The following is a 12925-nucleotide window of genomic DNA, read 5'->3' on the forward strand; positions in this document are numbered from 1 at the left end:
GTCAAAGGTCTTTTTTAAATCTAGAGAAGATGAATACATTTTATTTTATTTTGGTGCAGGTACGTTAAAGAGATTGGTGGTGAAGGATGAGGATGTGGTCAGATGTATGATGGTTAGACATGAATCCAATCTGACCTTAATGCAGGGCATTGTGGTGATTGAGGAATTTAACTATACGGGAGTTGATGATATTGTAGAGCATGTCGCACATCCAGCTGGTGACACAGCTGTCTCACCAGCTGTAATTCTGAGGGTCAAATTTGTTGCGACTTTTAAATGTAGGTATGATGAGAGCATTAATCCAACTCTCAGGAAAATATCCCACACTCAGTGGGAATTGTTCTTTCTGTGTTGTATCACAGCATTTCATGTAATTTTCCATCAGGCCCACATGCTTTTTTGCTCTTGATGCTTTTGCCTCTTGGTATTGCTCAGCTGTCTGGGGCACATTCATATGTCCCGAACATGTTGAACAGCTTGCTAGGTTTTATGTATATGTGTGATATTCTGTTCGAGGAAGTGGGTGATTTGGCTGTGGTCTGATAAAGGAGTTTGAGGCTGACTGTGAATGTTCTGAAAGAGAAGGAGTCCATGTCTGTGATCATATTGTCTACATTGCTGTTGCCAAGTTCCTAACAATAAATGAACCTTCGCAAAGAATCTCTTCCTACCCGCCTGTTGACAACGTACAGACTGAAATGTCTACATTGTTGTAATAGCTCCTTTCCATTCCTGATAATCACAGTGTCAAAGTTGTTTCCAGGTGATTAGTTGGAACTTGCTGGGTGATAAAACTGTCTCCTTGACTACTGCTGACTTCAGGATGTGTACCAGTCCAAGGCATTAAAGTCAACACAGATTATTATATCTCACTGCCCCTGGAAATGGTATCTCTGACTCAAGGCAGGAAAATATGTCTTCAGAGAAATAAGGGGAATCAGACTGAGAAATGTAAACAGCACACAGGTATACATTCTCCTGTGCAGGTATATGTTACAGTTGGCACTGGGGCATCTTGCATGCCTTGGACAGTGTTTATTCATCACCAACGCCTCTGTGTCACAACAACTCAAGCAGACTCACCTGTTCATGGGACTACCTGTTGGTGTTAAGCCATTTCCATTCGACCCATCCAGTCGATCAGTATCATGCATTAGTTATCGTAATCCTCGCAATTTACTTGTGGGCGTGAGCAAATGGAAAAAAAGATCCTGCGGAAGTATCTGTAATTGACTGAGGTCTACCTTTACCCGCAGTTACCCTGTCAAACATCCAGTAAGATCAAGGAACTCCCTGCACTCATTGTTTTATAGAAACATGACTATGTTGAGGTGACAGACATTCCTTTAGATGGATTTAACATTTTCTGATAAAGGCCTGTAAAACCAGCTGCTGTAAACTAGAGTGCCCAGATTAGTTTAATAACTTTTTTAGCAAATTCAGTATCTCAAACCAACTGGACTTCTCCTACTGCCAGTCCACCAAACAATTACCAGTGACAGGTGGCTGTGACCTCTATCCAGGGACGTGTCAGTCCCCCTAAAACAAATGCCCCTGCCAGGCTCAGAGGCAGGGTACTCAGAGACTGTTCCACTCAGCTAGGTAGAGTCTTCATTCAGAACCATATTTACTATTCTGAAAAAAACACACACTGAAGACCTGAGCAACTTCAAGCCAGTTGCACTAACCTCAGTCTCATTATATGTGTGTGTGGTTCAGCTCTTTGAGTGATTATGGTTATTGTAAAGTTAATCACTTTTTCTGAGCTCCTTCCTCATCTGGGGGAAGAGGTAGTAATCTAAGGGGCCAAATCAGATGAACAGGGTGGGTGTTGGGCAAGTTCAAATCCACATTGAGTGGATGACTGCACAAAGACTGATGTCCATGTTTTCATTTTCCCAGCTCTCTCAAGAGATTAATGAATAAAAGAACTCAGAATCAAATTTTCTGGCCAAGAAATGTAATGGTAGTTTGGACTCATGGCCCCAATTGACTTGACTGAGAAAACTTAAAGCAACAATATGCAAGTTCAGGAAATCAGGCTAGCATTAGCATGAGACTTAGACATGCAAGCTTCCTCCCATCCCTCCCTCTCCCTGCTCAATTGCACTCTGTCCAGCCCATCACGTACATCCTTTTCGCGTTCACTGTCTCAGCTTATGCAGGAACAGCATCCTCCAGCAGATAATCCTTTTTTGTAGCCTCAGTGCCAGAGAAGCGTGCTCACGAATTGATTGACAATCGATTTTGTGTGTTTGTGTATGTGTGTGTGTGTGTTTCTCAGCTAGGTATATCAGGTTCTATCACAAACCCATTAATTACAGTGAAATTGAGAGAGAGAGAGCCCAGTAGTGTGACTGTTGTTAGAAATAAAGACAATTGGGTGTCTTCAAGCTGAGCTTTAAGATTTGCGTCATATGTTGCAGCTGATATTAATGTAATGAATGCACGTAACAACTAGACTTGCCATAAATATTACACATATACTACACATACATGCACCTCTACAAGCTTTGCACACCTGGATCTGGCCAGTTCATCCCATTCTTCCTGACAGATTCGCTCAACCTCTATCAGATTAGATGAGGCCACTGTGCTCCTTATATACAGAAGTGTGTGTCCCTCTAATAAACTGCGTCCAATCAGTTCAGTTTGCCACAGATAGACTCCAATCAAGTTCTAGACACATCTCGGGGATAATTAACACAAACACCTTGGGGTGCTACAGAAAAAGGTCTGAATACTCTTGTCAGTGAGAGATTTCAGTTTTTGACTTTTGAAACATTTTCAAAAATGACAGTATTAAACATTTAAAATGAATCTAAAACACAATAAATTGGAGGGGTCTACACATTCAACTATAGTGAGGCTCAGTTTCCAAGTAAGATAACTGCGAGTGTTCAATTTTTAGCTAAAGCATTTAACTTAAACCAAATTGTTTAGAAACCTAATATTAAGTGGTTTGAAGTGAGGAATGGATCCCATGCAAATCCATCTTTTTTTAAGACATGCTTCATGACAACATGTTGGAAAATTACAGCTCAGACTAATGCAACAGCTGATATGTCCATTGGTGTACATGTTAGCCAAAATAACAGCAGATAAATCAGTAAGAATGGTAAGTACAGTTGGAACATTATGGCATGACAAATTGCCATCAACCCAGCATCCCTTACATTCCTATATAATGACCGAGTGTAAAGTGAGACTTCAGGGGTAACACACTGAGGCAGTTTCAGTTGTGACTGTTAACTTTGTGGGCTGTCTGCCCAAAGTGTCCAGCACACTAACAATAATGACTTCGGACCTATCAGCTAGAAAATATGCTATTTAGGAGAACATGTGTTCATATGTTCATAATGGCAGTTTTTGTTTTAATTCCAAAAAGCTTCAAACATTTTAAAGTCAGGCAGAGGCTCAGGTTTAAATTTAGATTCAATCTAGATGTTTCCCTACATAATATAAAATTCACATGTCCCCACATGGAAATGGGTTGTCTGATCCTGTGTGCCTGTATTTATTTTTCTTTGAGCAGACATGAGGAGAAGAAACAAAATGATTTACATTTTCTGATCTCTATTTTTGTCTGTTTTTCTCTCTGCAGGTAAAATGTTTCTTCTAGAGAACAACACCATAGACACAGGAGAGGTGGATGTGGGGAGACGAGCCATACAAGATGTCCCACCAGGTCAGTTACACACACACACATGCACACATACAGTATAAGTCTGTCATGACATATCATTTTGCCACTCTGTGAACAAAGTGTAGAATTTCTCACACATCAAAACACACTCAACAAAGCTTAATATACTCAACTGCCAGTTTAATAGATACACCTACGTACGTGTGTTGAAACTGAGTGAGAGGTGTTAATTCAACTTGTCCATTTTCATTCACATAGCCACAACATCAACACCAGTTACTGGTGTTAATATTGTGGCTTAATGGTTATATACAGTATATATTCTATATATTTATATATATAGAATTGTATATTTATATATATATATATTATATATATAGAATATATATTGTAAATACTGTATATATTTTATATACACTGTATAGTAAATAATTATAGTAAATAATTATTAAGTGTTTCTAAAGGTGAAATATTTGGCTGTTTGTAATACAACACAAAAATTCTACCATTTTTCTAAAGCATATTGATGTATACATGGATCAGCCACAACATTAAAACCACCTGCCTAATATTGTGTGGGTCCTCCTCATGCTCCCAAAACAGCTCTGACTATTCACTTCACCTGTCAGTGATTTCAATGTTGTGGCTGATCAGGATAAAAAATTCAGAACATGAATGAGGGATTGTTTAAATATTTGAATCACTGATTGTGACTCCTGCTGTTTTTTTGTTTTTTATTCAAGGAGTGTTTTGGAGGTCCCAACTATATATTGACCAACCGCAGTTCTTGAAATTCAACATATCTGTCCAGAAAGATGCTCTTGTTGGGGTGTATGGACGCAAAGGTCTACCGCCCTCACACACGCAGGTCGGTCACACAATTACATGCATGTACATACATGTACAATTACATGTTCATTCATTTGTAGTGCTCTAGCAAGTCACAGGGGGTTTATACAGACTAAACTGTCATCAAATCTGGTTAATTTAGGCCCTTTCAGACATGTACTCCTTTACTTTAATCTGATGGTTATTTATCATTTATCCTCCTACCACACTAGCACTCTCCTTATATTCACACTCTTCATTCATGCTAACTACATGAATGAACCCAAAATGCAAAACGCTTTATGTACAGCATGATAGAAAATAGGAATTAAGTAAGGGACCCAACTTAACATTTTGTCATTCAAATCATATGTACCATTGGATATTATTTTTTAAAAAGGCTGCAAATTTTAAAATGCATCAGTGATGCTGACAGTGGAGAAAATACTTCTTCTTCTCTCTTCTCTCTCTCTCTCGTTCTCTTTGCCAGATAGGTGAAGCTGGGAATATTTTGCGTTCCATGTTTGAAAGGGGTGTAAAATAAGTGTTGAAAATAGGATTTAACCAGCACAAAGTTCAGCAGAGTCTAAGGTGGCATTATCATCTGTCTCCCAAGAGCAAATTCTTATCAAATTGCATCAATGGCAGCTATGCTCCCATTTTACCAAAGCCTGTCCTCAACCGTCCAGAATCCTTTGGCCTTTCCACTTTTGAGAAATACCTGAAGTGCTGAAAACATTCTGTCTGTCATCATGTCAAAATCTCAAAACCCTTTTGCAACATTGCAAGTGTGTCGAGGTCAAGTGCTTTATGGATTCTTAGTTCATAATAAAGCAGATAGATCTCTTACCTAAACTATCCCTTTAATGACTACACTTACATCTCTGTGCAGTGAATCACATCTTTTATCAAGAGACTAATCCACTTATCTGTAAGAGACAGCTTCATACAATGCCACCACTATCACAGCCCAGTGTTAGCACTTTAGATAATAGACAAATGCCTGTGTGTGCGTATGCCCTTGTCATAGCCTAATCCGTCTAAGGTCTCATTATTTCTTTTAGTCTGGATTATCAGTCTTGTCACTCCTGTGTAACAAATCTGTTAGTTTAAAAAAAAGGAAAGCATTTTCTGGGTAATTGTTGGTATGTGTGTTACAGTGGCTGGAGCTTATAACTGCATACAGTACATTGATCAGCCACACTGGACCTTAAGGGACCTGAGGTCTTAAAAATAAAATCTTTCTTGCAATTATTCTGAAGACTACATTGCAAAGAGAGATACCGTATGGCCATAATATAAGGCAATGATTTTCCACTGGTACAGTTACGTTTCCATTCATTACAACCAATATTCTTTTTTAATGGAGCGAATATTAGTGTAACTACGGTATTTTAGTGTTGCGTTGTGGATTGTTTAGCCTAATTATATTGCTGAGCTAGCAAGGACTGTCGGTCTGTGTACAAGGAGTTAATCAGCCTTAAAAGTGTTTGGTTAGCTCAGTTTAACCTACAGGAATTTGTGAATCTGCTGTAACATGATCTGCTGCCACAGACGAAATAAATTAATGACGAGTGAAAACGAGTTCACAGCGTCTCCTTATGTCTTTACTGCAGAAATAAAATGCGGGGTAAATCAAACAGCTGTTACAGATGATGAGTCTGAAAAATATCAACTGTCAGAGAAATCAGTTATGACACAGGAATAAGAGTGATAGAGGGATCGACTCGCTACAGTCACTCAGTCAGCTGATTAGCGGTCAGTAGGAAAGCGAGCAGAACCGAACAGAACAGAACAGAACCTGAGGCAGCCAGACTGTTTCACTGTCAGAGGCTGTGGGAAGATGAGATAATTGCAGTTCAAATCTGTTCACTTTCAATTCCTCTTTTACCAGTGTTGTTTTATACGGCGCATAGCGCAAGCACTCACAGAAGTGTAAAGGGTTACTTCAACACAAATCTCACTTCATCAGTCACATCACGATACAGTTTTCAGCGACACGATGCGTATCATCGCGTTTTCTGAATCGCGATGCATCGTGTCACGGTGCATTGATACACCCCTGTTCCCAATCATTCTATGATTACATAGAATATTTTCTTGATAAACGATCTATTATAACCTGGTAAACAATATGTATTAAAGGAACGTATTTGCGATCTGTCTTCCCTTTACCTAGTCCTGTGTATTTTTGTCTTCCAGTATGACTTTGTGGAGCTACTGGATGGTAGTCGTCTCATTTCTAAAGACAAACGTGCACTCAGCGACATTGATGCAGGACATGTATACCCAGTTGGTCCACGAGAGGAGGAGTCTGGAGCCCGACACATACGCTCGGTGAACGTGCACGAAGCTGGCTTCATCCAGTATCTGGACACAGGAATCTGGCATCTGGCATTTTACAATGATGGACGCAACACAGAACAAGTCTCTTACAACACCATCATCATAGGTGAGACACAGCTGTATATTTGTAATAGGCAATACTGTATGTCTTGGAATTACTGTTGATTATATATATGTGCACTTCAACAGTATGCATCCATGCAACATTGCCTACTTAATGTAACTCCACCAGTTATACCTGGATGATACTGTCCTACTATAGGAATTCATGTAAAAACTGCATATCCTGTAATACGAGACAGTGCAAAGCATTGTGGGCAGTGGAGTCTACAACATCAAAGAAGCTATATTTCTTCTATCTATAACAAATATAAAAATATACAAACAAATACTGAGAGAAATTATGATTTAATCACAACCATTTTTACCCAGGTAGGTAAAAATGTGGCCATTTTTGGGATGAGCCTTTAAATTTTAGGGACCTCAATAAATGCACACCTAATCAATTAAGTGCTAAACTTTCTGACACTATGACTTGTGGTTAAAGTAGTAGTAGTAGTAGTAGTCTGCAAATATATCTAATAAGCTTCCTCTAGTAGTGAGGAAGTAGTGAGGACAGGTTGGTACTCACTGAGGTTTAGGTTTGGGCGAGGGCTGGGGTTAGGCATTTAGTTGGGATGGTTGAGTTAGGGGTAAGAGGCTAGGGTATGCATTATGTGTTAGTGTCCTCACAAAGGTAGAAGCACAAAGGCGTGTGTGTGTGTGTGTGTGTGTGTGTGTGTGTGTGTGTTCACAGGAAATGGCCACTTAGGTACAGCAGAGAGCCAACAATGTTGTGTGATAGAGAGAGAGAGAGAGCAAGAGAAAGGCAGCAGGGTAATTGGATGTTAGAATGTGTTGATTGGACTCACTGGCTGTAACTACAGCAACCACAGAGGACTGGTCTCTCAGTGTTGTGTGCATGTATTTGTGTTATTTCTGAATACATAAAGTTGCATATCCAGCCCACCCAATTAACTCACTCCCTTACACCACCTCTTTGTGTCTGTCTATTGCTCCCTCTCCTCCCTCTGTCTTTCTCAATTCAGTTCAATTCAGTTCAATTCATCGTGCTTTGTTAGTATGAATGTCAGGTGAACAAAATTGCCAAAGTGTCAAGGATAATAGAATTCAATGAAGAGATGAGAAAAAAAGAATACTTGTACTTCAAGTAATCTGTCTTTCTCCCTCTGTTAATCAGAGTCGATTATGGAGTGTCCTCAGAATTGTCATGGAAACGGAGATTGTCTCTCAGGAATATGCCACTGTTTCCCAGGATTTCTGGGCCCTGACTGCTCTCGAGGTAAGAAAAAAAGAGACACACACACACACACACACACCCTCCCACCCATAGAGAGGCAGTAATTGTTGGTAGATTGTTATCCCAGCAGTGAGTGTGACCTGAACATTCACTGCTGTGTTACTGTTCTGTTATGCTGTGTCTCTCCCTCTCCACCTCTTTTATCAAAGGAATACACTGACCTTTTGCCTTAAAATCCCTTGCAGTAGGATTGCCTGTGTGGGTTCAGCTATTTTGTGTAAATGAGTGGTTCACTACCAGGCCGATCAATCAAGCAAAGCTACACCAAAATATCTCTCTTCAAACTTAGCACATACTACACCCAGAAACGTTAGAAAAGGTAACAAAATGTAGCATTAAATATTTAGGGAACTTTTAATTTAAGTGTTGATGTTAGCACAATAGTCTTTCAGAAAAGCCACTCTCTATTGACTTCACAGCTTTGTCACTCAGCCCTGCAGGTTGAGGTTTGGCTTAATCCTAACAACATATTGTTTTTTCCCAGCTAGTATTGATTTTCTTATTTATTTAAAATACCAATATTCAATACATTCATAATACTTGCGTGGATTCATCAGAATCAGTTCATCTTAAGGTGTTGGTGTAGACTCTGTAGTACCACAGTACTGACAAGCTTAATCCATCACACTGAAGGCTCGAATATCAGTATCTGAGTAATGAAGAGTCACAATTAAGAATTAAGGTTCAGAGTGGAGCCCCATCTTTTTATTATTAGTCTTTGATGTTGCACGACTTAACTGGGATTTATACTGTGTCCAAAGTGGTCAGAAATCATCTGTAACTTTCTGAAACGGACGATGCAATATGTACTCCCACTTCATGTCATGATTGGCTGGCTCTGCAGAGGTGAGATAGAAAGCAGTTTTCATTTATTGCACAACTATTTGTGGTACTTCTTAGTGTGATCAAGTGAGTACAACGCTACAGCCCCTTTTACGCAGAGGTCACTTAATATTGGCGCTAAGGATTCCCTCTCTTTACTTGTTTGCTGCCCCGGTGTGTGATTTTATATAGCATGCTACATGCTACATGCTGGCAACATGGAATCAGAGCCGTGCCATATGACACAGCATCTTTTCTGCCATTCCAGCTCCCCCTTTCATACAGATTTCGATCCGCCTCCGTGACTACCTCCTGTACCAGCTTAAAGGTGGGGTGATACGGACCCCCCATTCCGCCTCCATCACTTTTATACAGAATGGCTAGGCGGAAAAATAGCCGAGTATTCCCACCTTGAAAAGGCTGTGTAAGGGGCGTGTGACTGTCTGAAAATATGTGCCATTATCCTTATTTTAAAACTTTATCTCTATGACAGGTCGTTTTTCACTCCACGTTGAAGTGCGGCAGTTCCACTAACACATTTGATTTGAAAATGTGGTCAGAGAGCACATCTTAAGATCTAGCTCTGAGAGACTATAAATCAGCCCCATGGGCTCTAAGGACTTCTAAGTAAGAGCTCTGGGTGTGGCCACAGAACAATTGAAAGTTTTATGGTAGTGTAATAAATGACAACATTCAGATTATAACAGAATCATCTGTCGTTCCTAGACATGGACAGTCATTTGGTGAATTTATTATCAACCCCAAATTTGACAAAATTATGCTTTTTTTATGACTAATGTTGTTTGCAAGGTGAAGACCCTGCAGACTTTGACTAAGGGAGCTTAAGGAGAACTTTGTGTTTCAAGTGTCTGCCTGTCAGTTCATAAAGCCAGCATGTGTAACTGATCCATCTTCTTGCGTGTGTCTGTTCCAGCTGCCTGTCCGGTGCTGTGCAGTGGTAATGGCCAGTACTCCCGTGGACGCTGCCAATGCTACAGCGGGTGGAAAGGCACTGAGTGCGACGTCCCAGCCAACCAATGCATCGACATCCACTGTGGAGGGCACGGCATCTGCATTATGGGTGCCTGCATCTGCAATACTGGTTATAAGGGCGATAACTGTGAGGAAGGTAAGAAAAACTTCTTCCAAGAAAAGACACAAAAAGTGTACATTTATTGATGTATTTTGATACAGCTTTGCCTCATTTTCCAGATGAGATGCTGTAATTTGGTGAAGACATTAGTACATAATTAAATGTCAAGATAAATAATTGATTTAGTGCATACTTATGACTACCCATGACATTTACTTTTGAAACAGAGACAGCAATGCAATTTGTTATAATTGGATAATAATAAGTTTCACTAGCAAAGTTTACATCTTTTTAACCCATATTATTGCTCCTGGGGATTTGACAGGACAGTTATAATGGTACAGAAATTATGGTATTGTGGAAGATGTCATTTCTAAGTTGTCACACCTTCCCCCTGTATTTACCGCAAAGAAGACAATGAACGTGATTGTTCCCTGGTTAGCCTCGGTGCACATTACTCAGCATCTAATCTTTGTTACAGCTTTAGTGGTAACGAATATCACCCCCAAGGTGAGGCTGCTGACAGGTAGTTTGTAAAAACAGCATTGTCGCTACATGGTAAATTAATTTACTCTAATCTCTCTGTCACTCAGACAAACACATGTATATGGTTACTGTCCAGCGACTGACAGATAGTTGGCTGAGATAACCTCCAAAGTGTACACTACATTAATTTAATCTGAACTGATCGATACCAATCTACTATTATGCATACTACAACATAGAGAGGCTGACACTTGTGTCTACATGTAGACACAAAACCATGCATATGCTGTCTATACACACACACACACACAGATATGCAAATACATATAATAGGGGACAGTAACCAGATTAGTTTCAGATTAGTTCAATCCTTGGTCACACTAATCCTTTCTGAGTGAGTATATGAGGGAGACAGAAGGAGATAGTGAGAGAGAATTTGCCCTGAGCAACAGAGCCTGTGTGTGTGTGTGTGTGTGTGTGCGTGCGTGCGTGCGTGTACGTGCGTGTTAATCCCATTTTCGGCTGCTGAATCAGCAAATTATGTCAAAGATGCCATGTAGAGTTTCCACTGAAAATATCACAGCCAAATGAAATGTAATGTTCATTTGTCTGTGCAAGAAATCAATAGGGACCAAATAGTCAAAGCATGTTGAGCATTACTGAGCAAAAATAAAAAACACTTGCACTACGTTGTTAACAATATGCATTGGTGTTAGCTCTGGTTTGGTGGTCCACCATTTGTGTTGCTAAGTATTTAACTATGTCCACCAGCCACTCCTTTGCTTCAGCTCTGTAGTTTCAAACACTTCACTGATAAACATGAGAATTATACTGAATTACATCCAATAATTTACCACCAGATAAAAGTTACTGAAAGTTTCAGTTTCACCTCTTTGTCCATTGACTCCCCTTGTCTCTTGATAACACACACATGCCCTCTCTTTCTCTTCTCTCTCTGTTTCTATGTTTGTCAGTGGGTCAATTAAATGACACTTAAATGTTGGTATCATTTCCATTCCTGGAGGCAGCGTCCAATCTGGGCCAAACCCTGGTTGGGAGGAGGGTCTCGAAGGATGGTCAACTGACACAGGCTGACCCGTTCAGCTAGATATAAGCAAACCAAACAATGAGCTTAAAGCAGCTGAAACAGATTCTCAGTGGTGGCACAAGCCGCCCATTTGATGCAGTGTTGATATCAAAATTATCGCTTCAGTGTTGTCATGTTCCCCTCTCTGGAGATATGCCTGCTTAATGGAGAACTTAACTGCTTCTAGTTTGAAGTTTCAGCTGCTGGTTTCAGAGAACCCTTCCTACTATGTTCATTTTCGGAGTCTGTTAACTATTTCACTCTTTGCAAAGACTTTGACTCCTTGAGCTACAAAAAGACAGGGCCGCAAAATATTGGATGAAATATTGAATGAATGTTACAAATTTAATTTGCTCCCCTTTTTTTAATTTACATTTTTTTGAATTACATTTATATTCAGCAGATTAATTAAAGCATGCCTGTTTGTGGTTTCACCGCACCACAAAGAATATAATTCTGGTGGAGTCACATTAATTGAATCACTGATTTAGTTTAATTGATAATTTACACATTTGCATTAGAAAGTTCAAAATTACAGATATGTGCATTTCATGTCATGACATTGTCCTCATTGGTAACCATGACCCCTACCCTGAATACACACCTGGACAGCCTTTCATAGCTTGTAGCAATGTTTGTTATACCTGCACTTTGTCAGACATTTTGTTTGTTTTTGTTTTTTGACTGTGACTTGACCTGGACTTAAATGTTCTTTTAGTTCACAGTTTGTTCCGCTGCCCTCATGTATGTTTACTATATGTACTTTTTGGCGTATTGTTAACTCCCTCTCTTCATCTCCCTGTCTCCAGTGGACTGCATAGACCCCAGTTGTTCAGCCCATGGGGTGTGTATCCATGGTGAGTGTCACTGTCAGCCAGGCTGGGGTGGAGCCAGCTGTGAGATTGTAAAGGCCTATGTGTCCAGACCAGTGTTCGGGTCATGGAACCTACATTGCAGAAACCAGCACTTGTACCTGCGACCAGAACTGGACTGGGCCAGACTGCTCTTTAGGTGTGTATCATGTTTAATATCATGTGATGTAATGATCTGTCACTGTGTACATTTTCTTTCTATCTGATTATCTTCTAATCTCTTTCATAATTTATAAAGAAGAATATTCTCATGTCGTGTAAAAGGAACATCACACTGTGCTTTACAGAGTTAATAAGTGCTTTACAGAATCATTAAGAGAGGATAAAGAAGAGCAAGATCAGCATAAAATGAAAACAAAAAGCAATTACAGAGCAGAACATAATT

At 39.8% G+C, this 12925-nt stretch overlaps 1 protein-coding gene across 1 annotated transcript in view; it reads left to right on the forward strand.

The window, feature by feature from the left end:
- LOC108887372 (teneurin-3-like) overlaps positions 1-12925 on the forward strand; it is a 270632-nt gene that overhangs the window by 175045 nt on the left and 82662 nt on the right. The window contains 7 exon segments of the mRNA XM_051070563.1: positions 3605-3688; positions 4390-4514; positions 6677-6926; positions 8061-8162; positions 9937-10131; positions 12478-12575; positions 12577-12679. Of these exon segments, the coding sequence (XP_050926520.1) occupies positions 3605-3688; positions 4390-4514; positions 6677-6926; positions 8061-8162; positions 9937-10131; positions 12478-12575; positions 12577-12679 (957 nt within the window).

The sequence above is a fragment of the Lates calcarifer genome, linkage group LG5, assembly GCF_001640805.2.
Source record: "Lates calcarifer isolate ASB-BC8 linkage group LG5, TLL_Latcal_v3, whole genome shotgun sequence".
Lineage (NCBI taxonomy): Eukaryota > Metazoa > Chordata > Actinopteri > Centropomidae > Lates > Lates calcarifer.